The 19561-nt window shown below is 33.9% G+C and overlaps 2 protein-coding genes across 2 annotated transcripts in view; one reads left to right on the top strand and one right to left on the bottom strand.

Annotated features, from left to right (window-relative positions):
- Positions 1-12147, bottom strand: part of LOC142325652 (TBC1 domain family member 14-like) — a 97655-nt gene extending 85508 nt beyond the window's left edge. The window contains exon 1 of the mRNA XM_075367682.1: positions 10800-12147. Within this exon, the coding sequence (XP_075223797.1) occupies positions 10800-12016 (1217 nt within the window). The 5' untranslated portion in view covers positions 12017-12147. The remainder of the gene's footprint in view (positions 1-10799) is intronic.
- Positions 12148-12386: 239 nt separating this feature from the next.
- Creld (Cysteine rich with EGF like domains) lies at positions 12387-18538 on the top strand. Its single transcript, XM_075367669.1, has one exon. The coding sequence runs from the start codon at positions 12734-12736 to the stop codon at positions 13853-13855; it is 1122 nt and encodes a 373-aa protein (XP_075223784.1). The 5' UTR covers positions 12387-12733; the 3' UTR covers positions 13856-18538.
- The last annotated feature ends 1023 nt before the right edge of the window (positions 18539-19561 follow it).

Below are 19561 nucleotides of genomic sequence, written 5' to 3'. Positions count from 1 at the left end.
AATTTTACACGCATATTTTTTTAGTAAATTACATAGTCCCCTATGTAATCCATTTTAAGTCACTACAATTTTTTTTTCTGCAAATTGGCAATTATCGATTATTTATACTTTTACAATATATTTTAAATTACTTAAACTTACCTGCACAGAAAATTTATCAATAAGTATCGGTGTAACTAAGAGACTCAATTACATTAACTGTGTTACTTAAGTTAACATTTTTCAACTTTTTACTTCAATGTCAGCTGGGGCTGTATAAAAAAAGTTTAATTTCAGTATTTTGCAGTCCTATAACCAAATATGATAAAATTTTAACTTATCAACCTAATAGAACAGAATTTACTTTACCTCAAAAAATGTGAAAAATCTAATTTTTTTAAATTATCAATAATTCATGTTGTTACACTGAATTGAAAATATCTGTTACCTATAATTTATTAATAATTGCAAATTTTGAATGATTTAAATAAATAAATGATATAAATAACAATAATACTGATATTTTTTATAATAATTATAAACAATTATGATAATTATTATCACGAGAAATGTTCCCGAGTTCAAATCCCAGTCATGCTTGGAGCAAAACTTCTGGGTGTTTTATTAGAAGATATAAATTTTCTTGGAATGACCAAGTTGATTTCGCTTACATCACAATCAAATCGCACTGTTTTACTTTGAAGCGTCTTCAACAAAACGCTAAGCTTGTCATCATTATTAAAAAACTTATTACGCTTACGTAAATCCATTCCCGTCTTAAGTATAATATCTTTTGGGCCTCTCTCTAAATGGCTGAACGTATTTTAAAGATAGAAAAATAGGCTGTCACTTCATAGTTTGACGCTCAAAAATATGAACCGTGTAGACCGATATTTATTTAGAAAATTAAAAATGTTAAGCTCATCCACGTGGAATTGTAATCTATCCATCGGTAATTGTTTAAAATTATGGGTTCACCTCTGATTTTGATGAAATTTGGACGCCATTCAAGCAGATTTATGGAGCTGAGACTGCGGAATATGTCCGAAAAATATCAGAATGCGAGGGGAGAAGGACCGGTCAGAAGTACTATCTGACAGTTCCTGGTGGAAGATCTCCCTCGGTCTGGAGAACCAACTCACAAGACGGAGACGCTCGTTGTTAAAACCGCTGCAACACGCAGATCTTTTGAAGACTGTGAGATCCGAAGTCATGATGTACAAATAAAGATAAAGGAAGATAAGAAGAATGCTGGGAGTTTTAAGCAAATGGTGCCTCAGCAATAAAAGAGGGGACGGTGCACTACTCGAGATCAAAAACGGCCGCCATACGTATACGAGATTTTGAGGTTGATATTGAGACTAAGAAGATAAAGGGACTCCGGGAGGCAGTCGGCTCGGATCTGTCTAATGGCCTGAGAATCACGTTTAAACCAGACCAGGGTTGCGCTCTGTCGATTGTCGGCGGCTCTGGCTGCTCGAATCGTGCAGAAGGGTCGAGTCAAGGTTGATGCGACTAGTATCGTGCAGGACTGACATCACAGAACAGCCTCTGCGTTGTTAAAAATGCTTTGAGATGGAACATACGGCCAGCGGATGTTGGGGCGAAGACAGGTCAAGTGCCTGCTTCAATTGCGATGCTGAAGGACATAGCGCTATTGATTGTAGAGAAGTACCTAGGTGCTTGACTAATGTACGGAAGTACACCGAACGGGTTCGACTACATGCCCTAGAGGGGTAGTCAAAGAGAAAACTAGAGAAAGTCGGGGAAGGGCTGGCCAAACCACGACTCGGAAATGAAAATAGTACAGATAAATATGAATCATGCTGCGTTGGCCCACGAACTACTGACTGAGTACTCCTCGGAGATGGGTGCAGAGGACGTGCTTCTCTTCGAACCATACGTTACCCGTTCCCGATCGGGATTGCTGCTGTCTGGGTATGGAGGTTCTGCCATCTGGCTACGTAGGCAGAAATACCTGCTCGAAATATACATTTGGGTAAGAGCTTTGTTAGGGAGAAGATCGGAGGTATTTAATTATATTCACGTTATATATCGCCCAACATAGCGGTGGAGAGATTTGAGGAAATATTGGACTCCATTACGGTTGAGCTACCGATTCATCGCCCTGCATTTCTAGCGGGCGATTTTAGTTCGTGGTCGACGGATTGGGAATCCGTTAGGACGGACGTACGTGTGAGGCTACTTATGGCGGCAGCAGCACCAATTGACCTTGTTTGTTTGAATGAAGGTGGCGTCTTTACATTCAGGAGGGGCGCAACCAGGTCTATAGTAGACATAACATTTATCAATTTGGAACTGGCCTCGCGCATTAGCGACTGGCGGGTGTAAGAGGGTCTCTCGGGGAGTGACCATCAGTCGGTTACCACTAGAGGAAGAATATAACGGCGAACGACCGTCCACATTTATATGGGTTAGAGCATCAGGGATCTCGACTCTGAAGCATTCGAAGCGGCACTGGATTTAAGTGGAGTCTGCAGAGAATAAGGTGCACCGCCTGGTGAGCTCTCTTGTGGTGGCGTGTAGAAATCTCCCTCAGAGATATACTAGAAAGGGGCAACCTCCCACATATTGGTGGACAAGTGAGATGGCACAAAAGAGAAGAGAGTGTCATCAGGCCAAAAGGGAGATGATGATGGCTCACCTCCCTCCCCTGAGAGACATATGTTCGGCCCGATATAAGGAAGGAAGCCATTTGGGAGGCAAAGGGAACTGCTTGGAAGAAGCTAATTACAGAACTTGAATCAGACCCGTGGGGGAGGCCGTACAGCGTCCTGATAAAAAGAATACTGAGACAAGGTTTAGCCGCGGATGAAAAGGATGATGATGAGCCTCCGCCCCCCTTCACACAAGGTGAATTAATGGATGTAGCAATGCGCATGCCTCCGAAGAAGGCGCAGGGCTTGGACCTGTTGCCTTAATATGATGATAAAGATGGCAGTCCGGACGGATCCAGAAATCTTCCTTGATGTCTACAATACCTGCCTTACGGAAGGGGTCTTCCCAGACAGTTGGAGATGCAGCGGCTGGAACTTGCACTTAAACCGGGAGGAGGGATCCGGCGCTTCCCTCCTCAAACCGGCCGCTGGCTATGATAAATGGGTGCTGCAGCGTATGCTCCAGTACAGGATACCGAGGCTGTGGAAGAGGCGGGCGGGCGCTCTCCAAGTCAATATGGCTTCCGAAAGGGAAGTTCCGCCCTGGACGCTGTAACTAACGTTTGTGACGTGGTGAGAAGAGCCACGAGGCGTAATCAGCGGGGAATGTGTGTTCTCGTTACCTTAGAAGTGAGGAACGCATTCAATTGCGTTTCTCACGTTACCATAATGAGTCTCAAGAAGAGCATCGGGTTCTCTCGTATCTATGCAAGATGGTCAATCGTATCTAACGAAAAACAGCCTTGTATCCCAACAGCAAGACGGATAAATTGTGAGATGCCTAAATAGTGCCACAAGGGTCGGTCCTTGGACCGATCCTTTGGAATTTGGCGTACAATGAGGTTTTCCGAGTTACCTTACCGCTGGATGTTATGTTGGTAGGTTATGCTGATGACATCGCTTTAGTGGTGGAGACGGTCACTAGACGGGAAGCCGTTGAAAATATAGGAGACTCCTACAAAGTGATTAAAGATTGGATGGTTGGAACTGGACTTACGCTGGCCCCAGAGAAGACAGAGGCGGTGGCAATATCCTTTGTGAAAAAGAGACCGGTGTTGAAGTTCACACTTGAAAACAGAAGGATCATCTCAAGAGCGGAGATAAAATACCTTGATCTTTGGGTGGATACAAGATTGAGGTTTGAAACCCAGGCCATAGAGGCTGCGAGTAAGGCGGACAGGACTATGAGGGTGATAGCTGGTCTGCTTCCTAATTGTGGAGGGCCCTCACAATTGCGAAGGAGGTTGCTGGCCGGAACGGCATACTCTACGATGCTATATGAGGCCGAGATATGGGCCAGTATAATTAGTTAGATATTCCAAACACTTAGGCAGATTAGAGGCACTGCATAGAAGTTGTTCAATGATAATATCCGCATATCGCAGTCTCCAAGATGCGGCCGAAGTCTCGCCACGGCTTATCAATAGGGCCAGGGATTATCAATAATCATGCAAAAGAAAAGACTACAAGAACAGGGAACTTTGCTCCCTGCAGATTAAAGGCAATTAACGGCTGAGATCACAGAGGAGTTGATAGAAATATGGTAAGAGTACTGGGACAGAGGAACGAAGGGACGATGGACGTACCGCTTCATCAGAGACAACAGGAGCTGGTGTAGGAGAACCCATGGCTCGTTGGGATGCAGTTTAACGCAGTTCCTGACAGGCCATGGAGGCTACAGATCATATTTGTTCAGATTCTATTGAGACTTTTCGGATCTATGTCCTGAATGCGCAGAGGAGGAAACCCCCCTCCCATGTGTACTTTTGCTGCCCACGCTTTGGGAGAGAACGTGAAGAAATTTTGGCCGCCCTTGGTGTCGAGGCCATGTTTCGGCCAGAAGAAACACTCTGTATTGATGAGAGGACCCAATGAGTGGAAGACAGTGGAGTTATATGTAAAGAAGGTATACGACAAATTGCATGCATGGAAGGAGTTCCGAAGGGAAACGAGGCAGGGCAGGCTCGCGGCTGAGCGCCTAGGAGGTCTCCTGAGCATCTGGAGGTCGCCTTGGTGCGATGAGGCCGCGGGCACTCCCCCAAAGCCCGATGGTGTGTTCGCTGCGTCTTAGGAGCAACGATAGTGGCTGTAAATGGTAAGTGTTATTTTGTATACATTGCTGGGTATGCATGTGTGAGGAGTGTAGGTGTGATTTTTGTTTGCAATTACTGCGGGTGTTTCCTTTGTGTTTTAATAGAAGAGTGTCTGTGTGATGTTTTTGGTTTTTGTTTATTTCTTCGGGTGTGTTGTTAATTGTATGGGTTTTCACGTACGCTAGTGGTGTCCGGCTGTGTGTGTGGACGTTATACCCCATCCTGAAGTAATGCCACATCAGTGGTTACCAGGAGGGGTGGTTAGCCAGGGATGGACGTTTAGTCGGCAGTGCGCAGGCACATATATGCATTTAATACAATCTTGCGGAACCTGTTAGCGAGTCCGACACTGCCTAGGCGCCCGTAAATGGGGTTCCTCCACCTCTTTAAAAAAGTTATTCCTTACAATTGAAATTTTCATTGGAAATGCCTTTCACCAGAATTACGTCCCTCCTAAGTTACACAATATCCTCATAAAAAAAATCGTAACTCAACACTGCAAAAGTATAAATACATTATTTTCAGACTAAATAATTTGATTACGTTTGTTAATTCAGAATGAGATTAGATTCTTATCTAATTTACATTTAATTTAATTTGATAGTATAATATAATCAATATATAATAAATTATATTATTTATATTAATATATATAATTTGATAATGTAATACATTTACAATTAATTTAATAATTACAGGTAGCCATAAAATACTTGGGAATCTGGGTTGACTCCAGACTAACATTTAGTAATCACGTACTCTGGGCTTGTGAGAAGGCGGAGAAAACGAGGAGGCTTATTGCAAGCCTACTCCCGAATACAAGAGGGCCCACCCAACAAAGGAGGAAACTCCTTACTGGTGTGGTCTATTCAGCCCTGCTATATGACGCCGGGTTGTGGGCGGGTGTTGTTAGATTTGCCAAGTACAGAGGTAAATTGGAATCCATCCACAGGAGGTGTTGCATCAAAGTAGCGGCCGCCTATGGACGGTGTCCAGGGAGGCGGTTGAGGTGGTAGCTGGATTCCCGCCTGTAGACATGATGATAATGCGGCGTAGCAGAACTAGGGAACTGAGAACACTCCCATTAGAGGAAACGATGCGTTCTGCTGAAGAACTAGAAGAAGAGATCGCACAAACATGGCAGGAGCGGTGGGATCGGGCCACGAAGGGTGGGTGGACCCACCGCCTTATTGGGGACATCAGGGGGTGATGCCGGAGGACCCATGGCACGCTGAGTTTTGAGTTAACGCAATTCCTGGAGAGTCATGGGGGGATTCAGGTCTTATTTGTATAGATTCGGGCTCGATCAATCTGAAAATTGTCCGGAGTGTGAGGTGGAAGAGACACCCCAACGTGTTTTCTTTTTGTGTCCGCGATTCACCATAGAGCGTAGAGAGACGCTTGGCAACCTGAGACGTGAGCACATGTTTCGTCCTGAAGATACTCTACGAGTCCTATTACAAGGTGAGGCACAGTGGAAGACTGTGGAAAGTTTCGTCAGGACGGTCATGAGGAAGCTTCCATTATATGAGGAGTTCCGCAGAGGAGAATGGCGCCGAAGGTCGCGGAAGCGGACAGGTCCTCGGCTGAGTACCTAGGGGGCCCCCGTACGTGTAAGGGTTGCCTGGGTGCGATGAGGCTGTGGACTCTCTGCTCGTGCGTCTGAAGGTGGCTACCGGTAAGTGATTTGACTATTTAAGATTTCTGTCTTGACGGCTGTGTGGGTGGGTGTGTAAAGCGTGGGTGTTAGTAGCTTGTCCTGTTTTCTGCAGGTTCTTGTGTGTTGTTGTTGTCGGTGTATGTATTTGACGTTCTATACGTGTTGCTTCCAGTAGTGTTGTTTGTGTGGAGTGTGACATTATTGGATTGTTGCGACTGTGTGTATGGGCGATTCCCCCTTCTTCTGATGAAATGTTTTTATAAGCAGTCCCACGAAGGGGGAAGCCAGTGGAGGTTTAGTCAGTAGTGCGCATGTATACATACGCCCTTGGTTATAACTGGCGGAACCTGTTAGCGAGACCGACACTGCTTAGGCGCCCGTAAATGGGGTTCCTCCACCATTTTTAAAAAAGAAAAAACCTACTTACTCCATAAATACATTTTACACATGTGTAGTGTTAAATTACAAAATTTTTGATGAGTGTACTGCGTAACTTACGGGGTGCGTAACTCGGGTGAAAGGAGCTTCCAGCGAAAAACTTCAATTGTAACACATAACTTAGATCATAAACAAAGTACATTGCAATTTCATCAAAATCGGAGATGAGTCCATAATCGTAAACAATTACAGGCAAGAAAACTGATTTCGGGTAACACAACCCAATACTTCATCGACTAAATAATTAATACAGAACAATTTTAAAAAATCTTGAAATCAATTTTTTTTAAATCGATAAAGAATTTTATTTAACAAAAATAATGTGTTACTCTTTTGATGAATTTTTAAACATTAATAATAAAAAAACATAATTTTCTGCATCTCGTTCCAACGTACATAAATGCATAAATAAATATGTGCTCAAGATAATTTTTATTAACATCTTCGAATTGCGATTTATTTTCTATGTTGGCTATTCTTTTGTATTCAATACCTTCATATATTTACCTAATTATTTCATATGTTTATATTTTAAAAATTTAATATGTGCTTTAAACAATTTTTTTTTTTTTTTACTATGATTATCTGTGTATTTTATGACACTGCTCTGATCAAGGGTTTACCATGGTTTCCCAAGATCCATTTAAGAAAGCATTAAGGGAGTTACTTTTTTCCATGGAGTAGCATGCCTCCCCATTTCTGATGAGATGTACATAATGTATTATTTATGCACTTATCATAATTAAGATTTATTTATTTTATGTAATCAGAGTATTTTGTAGTACAAAATGTAGGTACTTAACCAAGTCTTTGTAATCGGTTTATTCATTGAAAAAAATTAACTGCAAAACCAGTGATCAAATACTGAGTTTGATAACATACAAAGTCTACAAATCAAATTTTTAAAGCATACCCTAAAAAAAAAAAGCATTTCTATTTTGCTTCTTATTAGTCAACATATGAATAAAATTATAAAATAATCTAAAATATGCGCTGGATTAGTTAAAAGGCAATTTTACAGGTTTATAGGTAGAAACATTTTAAGAATTTTAAATGTAGATTACTTTTGCTCCTTTTGTGAATTACTCACTGAAGATGTAATTTAATAAGACTTACAGGAAAACTGGAGTTTCACAAAGGATTACCTACTCTGTCAATTGAAGTTTTACCAAAAGCAACACTGAGAAATTCGGCAACTAGAATGAGAGCAGCTTAAACTGATGCATGTCACAACTACCTAACTATTCAGGTTGATGGTAATTTTTTTTTAAGAATTTTTATCACAAACGTGTGCAGGCAAGCAATGTTTGGAATATGTAAAACAAATTGTTCAGGATATAGGGGGTATACTGAAATGAAATGACTAGCACTAGATAGGGAATCTTGGAGAGCTGTATCAAACCAGTCAAATGAATGAAGACAAAAAAAAAATCACAAACATGCTATACATATTACATAGAGGAAAATTGTACGGATAAAATACTAGGTAAGATAATCCCATATCAAGTGAAAAAAATTTACTTAAAAATCTTCATGCAAAGTAATTATATCACCAAATACTGGTCAGTTGAATACTTGTAAATCTTAAACCTGTTGCAATCTTTTGAAATAATACAGAAAGAGTCCTGAATAAGATTCAAAGCTGTGAACTATTGATTCTTAATAACTGGAATACCTCAGAGAATAACATCCTGGAAACTGAATAGTGTGAAATAAAGTAAATGCCAAAACCCAAAAGCACATTCAGTGAGAGATTTCCTATAGAATTGTCAAAGGATTCTGCAATTCGCTCTATGCTGTTGGTATTTTTTATTGGATGATGACCAAAACCATCAATGTCACTTAATAATTGAACAAAATGCCTTTAATATTTATTATTAATTCATTACTTTCATCTAAAACTATTAAGTTTCTAATCCATCTAATGGAGATTTAATTCAACTGAAACTGTTTTGATACTTTAGTTGGGAAAAACTGACAAAAAAGTTTCAAAATTTTTTAAGTCAGGGATCAACAATAACAGAATTTAAGTCACATTTAACAAGTTTAAACATTTTAAATTATTGATAAAAGATAAATTAAACCAGATAAAAAAATTAAATAAGAAGAGGTTAATTGTTTGCTTTAACCTATTTCTTCTGTTGTACCACTAACAAAATTTGATAGTTTAAATTTTTTGTGATAGTGGAAAAGGATAAAGGATTTTATGAACAGATAAAGCAATAATAATAATTATAGGATATGGAATACTGTTTTAATATTATAAATATTATATTACCCACAACAAAAACTGCAGTGATTCAAGAAGTATGCAAACTTAAATGACAGGCACTTGTGCACTTCATGTGGTACCGCAGTTTGAAAAAAATGTTTCATCTGAAGAGATTTTACATCTATTCAGATGTTAAAAACCAATAACCTATACTCTAATTTTATGTTTAAATACTCAAAACATGACTGTGTTAATTAGGTTTGGTTAAATTATATTTATAAACTGTAATATAATGGTTATATTGGGTGATATTAACAATAACCCAAAAGTTTTCTGCTTATAATTATAGATATAAATTAGCCAAACTTAACCTACGCTTGCGCTAACGTCAACTAATTAACAATTAGTCGAAAAAGTAATAAAAATCAATAAAATCACAAATATCTCAAAATATATCGATCTGCTGATCAAAAGAATAATTCATAATTAGCATGTAAGATCTAGAATTGATCATTTTTTGAGAAAAAATTTTTTTAAGCTGTGGTACCACCTTCTTCCTTTTTCCTGTTTAGCCTCTGGGAATCACAGTCAGGTATTACTTCAGACGATGTCACTTTAGGCGGTACCAGCTTAAGTGACAAAGGTTACAAACAAACTTGAGATATTACTCAAATCAGCAAGATATTATTACTTAACATTTATTTCACAAATTAAATTATATGAAAGTTATTTTCTATTTTTTTATGACTAAAACAAAAAAATATTCATCAATCTATAGAGTAGTGAAATAAAAAAGGAACTGTCTGAGCGTCATATTAAATTTATTTTGACTAAAGAAAAAATGTAACTTTCAATATCTAAAATAAATTATTAATTAAATTGGAAAAACTATTTTAAGAATTGAAATTTATTAACAAATTTGACTACCTTTAATTTAATTCTAGCCTACTGTTAAACAATAAAAACATAACTAATTTTTTTTCTGTGTACATTCACTATTTTCATTGTTTCTCAACCATTACCAACCTCTGTAAAACACAATACTTGTATTTACTCTAGACAAAATAAAAATAATAGAAGATTGCTTTATTTGAAGCTATTACTGAATAGCTTTACTGAACAGTAAAAGTTAGGAATTATTTGCTGTCAATTTCACCTCATAATTTATATTCATGGTGTAATGATGGCCATTGCTTTAAGAACTGTTTTTCTGATTTAAGGTTTCAAATAAAATCGATTTACCTGCTATGTGATTAATACAATCAGTGATAAAGATCCTTAACCAATAACAATAACCTTAACTAATAATACACCAAAAGTTTGTTGTTAAGCGTCATTAAATGTAGTTCATATAAAAAATGATCCAATTATTTAGAAACAGTTCAAAGTTTACAAATATTTAGTCTTATACAGCTAATTAGAGCATTTAAAAAAAATGTTTTTTTCCCATTTAAACCAGCCATAATCCAATTCTTTAAAATAGTCAAAGTAGTTTTACTACCTTAAAAATTAATAATACAGTAGAAACATGCTGCAAGTTTTCAAATATGATGAAAGGATAGTACTTAGTTTATTTACATACAGAACTATGAAAATAAAGAAACAGCTTCATTCCTTTTACAAGTAGAAAATGCTATGCAATATCTACCAATGAAAAATTACTTCAAAGTAAAAAAAATATTATAAATATAACATTACAACATTTTGTGATGTAAATACAAAATCCAATTTTAATTTACCTTGAGAAAAATCCGCTAAAGCTTTTCTTCTTAGTCTTGGAACCAGTAGCTGAAGAAGCAGGAGCGGTAGAATCTTCAGACAATATGCTACATTCTCCAATTGAAGCCAACGACCAATTATCACCATGATCTAAACCCAATAAACTACCTAAAGCACTATCTTCATTTGTACTAGGAGATATATCACTTAAACTGGACACTGTACTTGAAAACGAACAACAACTAGCTTCAGTAGCAACACGAGTTAAATTACTACCATTATTATTACTAACAGATGACAAAGTATCACCGTTCTGAATGGTGTTACTCAATGCTTTACCATCCTGCTGCAAACTATCACACACGCTAACTACATTTCCACTCTTATAACTACCCTTACTACTATTAGTACATTGTACTTCAGTATTACTTTGAGATTCAGTATTGGAAGGCGTCGATGATTTAATGATATGCAATTGTTTAGTCACAGGACTGTAACCTAAATTGATATTTTCTAACACTTTATTTAGGTGAACGGGAGAGTTGCTGCCGATACGAAGCAGCTGACCAGAGGATTCAACATTAGCTAAGGATTTTTTCAATGGTTTCTGTTCGTCTTTAACTGTCTGCAAACTGCATACATTACTGTCATGAACTAGAGTATCGTTGGAGAGATTAGAATTATTTTGAGATTGGCTCTCAAGTTTAGTTTGCCTTTTATCTAAATTTCCCCGTTCGGGCCAAGTTTTGAACCATGTCTCACTATTATAAGTATCTGTAAGATTACTATATTCACTTACGCGACAAAATGCAGTATCCCGAACGATGTTTTCGCAATTATTTTCAAAAACAGAACATTCGTGATTTTTCAGTAGATCTTTGTCGCAATCTTTATCTAGTAACTTTTCTGAATATTTCTTTTTCTCTACGCAACTAGGTAAACTCTGACTTCTAAACTTTTGGGCAAGTGAATAATTAAAGAACACTTTTTGTAAATAATGGCCCGGGCTGATTTTAATTACATCAGATTTAACCGTTTGCAATCCTGTGGCTAAATTTGAATCACATATGATGAGGCTTTCCTTTTCTTCGTTATTATTTCCTTGATGATGGTTATCATAATTATTGTTTTGACCCTGATCGCCTTCCACGGTCTTCGACGGTAAGCAAGCAACTACTGCAGTGTCAGATGATGACAACACATCATCATATTCAGGAGGGGAAGAAATTGTCTTCATTTTATCTTCGTTTCCACATTTTGTTTGCCGTCTGCCCCTACGCACTAGAAACCTTTACACATTTCCCTCTTAACACATCACAATAAACAACGGATCGTGGTTACGAATAACTCACGCGCATACACACAGGATGACCCATGACACCATTATATAGTGCCAACAGAGCCATACCTAAACATTGTATTCTGTTAAATTTATAATTATATATGAATATCAATCAAATAATCTAAAACAGAATATTGCACTTTTATATACAGCATATTATACTTTAGTAATTGTTTGAAGATAAACCTATAGAAATTATTTTCACAAGTTCACAGCTGACGTGTGATAAACGAAAAACAGCTGATTTTCAAATTGTTCGTATGAGTTGGGAACGCGTGTGATTGATAATGTAGATGTTACCCGACTGCTGATACGTTATTTTCTTTAATTACTGTTAAGCACTTTTATTACACGTTAAATATTTAATTAGCTGGATATTTATGTACTATTTAGAAAGCTTAAATTCGTTCTATATTGTGAATTCATAATTTTAACCCGAGTAATTCCGTGGTGCCGGTTTTCGTATGATTTTCATTAATTTGAACTGTATTTCCATAATCTTTATCAAGTGAATCATTAAAACTGTAAACGTATAGCATACTTTAAAGTTTTTTTGTAGTCTACATTGAATTGAAAGATTGGGCTTGCCTGTTAACCAATGAACTTTGAGCTATGTTACAGTCTACAATCTGTGTTATTTCTTTAATAGTTCTTATATCTTTTGCTTCAAGTGATGATAAAAGTAGAGGTGCTTCTCCTGCGAAGAAAGAAGCATTAAAAAATGAAGCTCTTCCGCCTTGCAAACTGTGTAAAGTTTTAGTTGATTCTTTTAAGAAAGGTATGGATAAGACTGCATCAAGCAATTTCCAGGGTGGTGATACTGCATGGGAGGAAGAGAAATTGGGGAACTATGCGTCTAGTGAAGTTCGCTTTATTGAGATACAAGAAAAACTATGTAATGATGTTGAAAGAGGCAACAGTCAATGTCACACTTTGGCCGAGGAAGTTGAAAATAGATTAGAAGAGTGGTGGTTTAAACAAAGACAGACAGAACCAGACCTCTTCAAATGGCTTTGTGTTGAGATATTGAAACATTGCTGCCCAGCTGACCATTTTGGTCCATTGTGTTTACCTTGCCCTGGTTCTCCCAGTAATATTTGTAGTGGAAATGGTAAATGCAGAGGCGCAGGTACACGTAAGGGTAATGGGACATGTGACTGTGATGAAGGATACTTTGGAAGTCATTGTGATTTTTGTGCACCTTCCTATTATGAATCATACCGTGATGAATCAAAACTGTTGTGTTCAAAGTGCCATGTAGCTTGCCAAGAAGGTTGTACTCGTGCTGGTCCAAGAGGTTGCTTAGCTTGCAATATTGGTTGGTTCCATGATACTGAGCGTGGTTGTGTTGATATCAATGAATGTGTATCTCATACTAATCCTTGTGCAAAGAACCAGTTCTGTGTAAATAATGAAGGTTCTTACACATGTCTTTCTTGTGACAAAGCTTGTAGTGGTTGTCAAGGAGATGGCCCTGATATGTGTGATAAATGTGCAGATGGTTTTACTCTTATAGATGGTTTATGCATTGGCGAAAGTCCTGAATGGGCCAGAGGAAATGAGATGAGAAGGTATTTAACTTACATAGGTTTATGTATTGCAACTTGTATAATATTTCAGAAGAACCCAATTGTTGCAAGTTTAGTAGGTCTTTCCGTAGCTATTTATGTGACGCTGTCAGAATATATGCTGGGTGCTGGATTTCCACAGGACATGCCTGTATTAAAATTTTGAAATATTCCATTTTTATCTAGTATGCTAAATGGAATTAAAAAAAAAAAAAACTGTTACTGATGTAAAATTAATCAGAAAGTACATTTGCATGACTTGAAAGTAATGTATATTTGCTATTAAATATGTTGGCTGTGTTAGAAACAAAAGTATAGATTTTCATAGAACTATATTTATTTTGACATTCTTTGAAGTTATTGTAATAGTTCAAAGTGTTCCTGTTTTTAAAGAATTGTATCTTTTATTGGCATATTTTTCATCAGAATAATTGCAAAAGTTTAATCTCAGATAGGTTAAAAATACTCTTTCAAAAGAATTGAAAAAGTACTTCCATGTAGCATTTTACATTAAAATTATGGCTGTAAAAAAGCATGAAACGTTTAATTATTATGTAAAATGAAATGCACCCTTATACAAATTATGTCATAGATTTAATTTTTAATTAGGTTTAGTGTTTTTAGTTAACATGACATATATTTTCAATAATGTTATTATTTGTAAGTACAATAAACCCAACCTTTATTTATTTTAATCTCATCAAGTAGCTGTTTTTGTACTTTTCAAGAAGATGCCTGCAGGTGAGCTGTAGTTAGTCAGTTAGTTGTTAGGTAGCGCCAGTGAAAGGAGAAAATAAGTAAATTGAAATTATAATCAAACCTTTTGTAATAATTAAATTTAAAAGTATAAATACAATTCATTAACCTACGCTTGATAGTCAAGGTTAGCGAGCATAGGTAAATTTGGTTAGATTATAATTATATTTATTTATTATGTAAAGTTAGATTATAATTTTAATTTATTTTCTCTGTTCAGTGACGCCATCTAACAACTGATTGACCGGCTGACTACAGATTGCCTTCTGCGAGCATCTTCTTGAAAAGTACTGCTACTTTATTTATAAAGAAAAAAATTATTTTTTTTTTTAATAATAGCCATTGCCTGTTACAACCACTACCAATCTCTAAAATTGCTATTACGTTTTACAAAGATTTCATAAACGACTATAGTAAAATTTTCAGCTTTCTGTATAAGCCCATTTTTATAACACTATGTTATTACCTATAATAGTTCAAATTAAGTTTGAGTTGTCTGGTTTACTGTAAAAATATGTCAGACTTTGCATTCCCATGTAATTGATACTTTTTAAATTACGTAGAATAATAAACCTTTAGATAGGGTATTTGAAAATTTGCAATGTTTGTTACGCATTCCACATCTTTTTTTCAAAACAAGTTTCCTCTCAGCCTTTTAGTGATTAATATAAATAATGAAAAAATTCATTAAATGTAAAACTTAATTTTTTGAAAGCTATCATGAAATCTTAGTTCTAAAATTTTTGATTTGATCACTTTACTGCAGATCCATAATTTGTAGAATAACTGGATATTTTCACATCCCACACAGTTATGCAAGCCATTAAGGGTCTTTAGAAAACCTGTATCTAATCCGAAGTGGTATTTTAATTTATAGAGAAAAGCAATTTTTGTTTTCATGCCCTCAGTTGTAATAAAATTTACATGAGCATATCTTATAATTAATATATCTCATTACAAGAATTATCCTGAACTTTTTGTTCCACAATATAATTTTAATTTTGCAGTTGCAGTCTTGCAGTTCTGAAGTATCTCTCATAATCAGTTTTTTGAGTTCTGTCTAAATAAATCTATTTATTTAGTACCATAACAAATTTTCCATTGGTGACCCAACAAATATGAAATACTCTGGTTAATATTATATCTTTAAATGATTATGAGTTTCATCTAATGAAACATATTAAAGCATTACCCATGAAAAGCCAGCAAGCTTTTAACCATGTTAAAAACTAGTTTAAATTTTATAAAAAAATTTATTATCAGCATAAAATGTTAATATATAATTATAATGTATGAAAAGTGACTTATATTGATATATGAAAACAAATATTGAGTAGATAGGATTAAGTTTATTTATTGAATAAATGAACTAACCATACAATGATAGTAAATTGGGTATTAATGTAGTAGATGATCTACCGCTGTAGTTAGTTCTTAAATGGCGCCACTGAAATACCATATTAAAATAAGAAAATAAATAAATAAAATTATAATTATAATGTAACCAAAACATTATATTTATAATTCTATTTATTTATTTTCTTATTTCAATATTGCATTTCAGTTGCACCATCTAAGAACTAACTAACTACAGAGATAAATCACCCACTACATTAATACTGTAAATTGTTTATATAACTAATTTTTTTTAGAAAAATTAGTTTATTAACATGATGGAAGTAAAACGATTCCACCTTTTTAATAGTATAATTATGTATTGTGGTGCAGCTAATAATGGAAATCTTAACAATTATTTATATTTTTATAGTAGTATACATTTTTTTTTTTAACTTTTACTTTCGTAATTTACCATATAACGTACTAAGTAAATTTAGAATAAATTTATATTCACTAGAATGCATAAAATATGTAGTATTTGTTTTAAAATTACAAGTTATGTATTGATTCAAATGTAATTGACACGCTTTAAATTTATTTGTTAAAGATAATAGTGGTCACACTAATGTTTTTCTCTCTAGAGCAGATTTATATAGTTATAGAAATTATAATTTAATAAAACATTATGTCATTTAAGTATCTCTGTGGAATTTAAGCAAAATGTAATAATCTCCTACAAACATATTTAATACTGTACTTATTAATTTTTATATTTAGGTTACATAAATGCCAGATTGTATATAAAATGAATTTGACAGTGATTATTTTTTGTCGATGAGATTAGTGAATGAATATATTACTTACTGTGAAGTTATATACTTACATCACTCATTAAAAAAAAAAATGAACTAAAACATCCAACCTTTTTTATTTATGATACAGCTGTAGTTATGAATTCTTTTTCTTTTACTATAGTGTGACCATCTTGTAAATCTATAAATTCATAGTATATACTTTATGAAATTATATTTAATCTTTATCTGTAGTTTATCAAGTAGGCTAGTAACATAAGTTTCAAACTTATTTTGTTAGCTTCTCATTATATATATTTTTATTTACTTTTTATTTTTTTCTAAAATCAATCCTTTCAAGACCCATATCACCTCTGCGCTAATAATTTAAATATGTAATATAAATCAACTTTATCCACCGAAGTACAGAATTTAAGAAAACTCTTACCTTTTTTTTATTAATTATTTTTATTTTCTTTATAATTTTTACGATAGTACTTTTGCGGGATCCCAAATCATCAATCGTTTATAAAATTTATATACAATTACTTATTAAAATTATATATACATATCCAAAGGCATATGAAGATAATAAGTAAGTAAAATAAAATAAAAATATATAATAACCTGTACGTGGCTAGCCAAATACTAATACTGTGCTATTTGAATAAATGAAAATTTCATGTCTATCTCTGAAGGTGCTGCTATGTATTCCAGCTTTTATGAGTATATCTCCTTCAAAATGTGTCTGTAGGTTGATTAAGTTGAGATTTTGTTTATATTTATATATACTGTATGTATTTTATGGAAAAAAACATATATATATATATATATATAAAAGGAAAGTTTCAACTTAATCAAATTACAGACAGATTTTGAAGAAAACTACTCATAAAAGCTACAATAGTTAGCAGCACCTTCATAGATAATACATGAAATTTTTATTTATTCAAATAACACAGTATTAGTATTTGGCTAGCCACATACAGATTATATGTTTTTATTTTATTTTACTTACTTATTATCTTCATATGCCTTTGGATATGTATATATAATTTTAATATTTTGGGTTTAATATATAATTGTATACAAATTGATGCAGGATCCCGTGAAAGTACTATCGTAAAAATTATAAATAAAATGAAAATAAAAAATAAGGTAAGAGTTTTTTCTTATTTCTGTACTTCGGTGAGTTAAGATGAGATAATGAGATATATATATATATATTAACTTTTTGAACAGCATTTTGTTTTTTCTAAAACACATTTTTATCATGTTATTTATATACATTCGCCATAGGAATTTACTACATGTTTTGCTGCATCATTGTATCAGCATCATCAAGGAATGAAAATTATCCATATTACGTTTCATTAGCCTTGTATACAAAAAAACACATAATATCACACCATAATGTTACATATTAAAGTATATATTTACAAGAAGCATGCAAGCAAAATTGCCATGTTATCTGGTCTGAGTTAGGCCTGAACTGTTCAGGCCTTCGTCTTAAAATACATTTGTCATAGGCATTTTACCTACATGTTTTGCCGCATCAATTTATCACCATCATCAGGGAATGAAACATTACATTTCATCAGTCTTATATATTAAAAAAAAAAAAAAAAAACACTTAATGTCGTACCACAATATTACATATTAAAGTACATATTTACAAGAAGCACACAATTTAGGTCTTAACTCAGACTGGATAATAAGGCAATTTTGCTTGCGAGCTTCTTGTAAATATATACTTTAGTATGTAATATTGTGTTATGATGTTATGTGTTTTTTTTATAAAAGGCTGAAAAAACATCATGTGGATAATTTTCATTACCTGATGATGCTGATACATTGATGTGGTGAAATCTGAAGGAAATTCTTATGACAAATCCATGGTAAGACGATAATAAAGATTTTATATATTCGTTTTTAGTTAAAAATAAAAAAAAATATATATATTATTTTATTAAAAAATAATCTTTTTAAGATTCATATTATTCCTCTGTACTGTTAAATTATAATTAAATTCTATTAAAATAAACCACCTAGTACAGAATTATGAAAACTATAGTATACACAATTATAAACATAATACAATTTGTACTAGTGGTTACATGTATTTAGGTTCATACATATACATGTAGATGTATATAGGTTTCTATTTATAAAGTTGTCAGAAATCTTTTACATCTTTCAACAAGGTAGAAACTTTTACTGTTTTAGATAGTAAAACATGTATTGTGTTTCTGCTTTTGGGTGTTTTTTCCTTATCCCATTGTTTAGATCGAGCCAATCAAAAGTGTGTTGATTGAGAAAATAATTTCATAAAGTAAATTACCTAATTTACTAAAAGTATAACATACAATTTACTGTAGATTATATTGGAAAAAAACATAAAATATTTTTTCTTAAAAAACAATTTATTGTATTGGACTTAATATAGAGCCTTTTAAACAACTTTATTTAATTACTATAATTGAATAATTACATAATATTTAACTACATAGTTTTATATTTAGATTACTTAAATAGACTTTGATGTATAAAATACAATATAGTTAATTTTTTATGCATACTCAACATTTTGTTCTTTCAAAAATACATACCATCATCCAGGCTAATTTTGTCCACTTTTAATAATAAAAAAAAATGTTTAAAATATGATATAAAATATGGTTACGTGAAAATAATTCTCCCATTATTTTTTTACTATAATTTTTACCATATTAATAAAGATTATTTTAGAGTTGTAAAAGTCATATTTAGTTTATTTTTTCAAAAAAATATATACTGATAAATCTGTTGCCAAAAATTACCCATCAGGTGGGGTAAATTTGGACACCAGGGTTACATGTAATATTTTCATTAAACCTAATGGTTTTGGCAAACTTTTGACTATATCATAAGAAAATTGTTTTGTATTATTTATTCTTAAAGATTGAAAGTCTCAAAAGTTATCATAGATGTAGAATAAATAATAAGGA

The sequence above is a fragment of the Lycorma delicatula genome, chromosome 1 (assembly GCF_047948215.1).
Source record: "Lycorma delicatula isolate Av1 chromosome 1, ASM4794821v1, whole genome shotgun sequence".
NCBI classification, from domain to species: Eukaryota; Metazoa; Arthropoda; class Insecta; order Hemiptera; family Fulgoridae; genus Lycorma; species Lycorma delicatula.
Note: the sequence above shows the minus strand (reverse complement) of the source record. Positions and strands in the feature narration are given on the sequence as shown.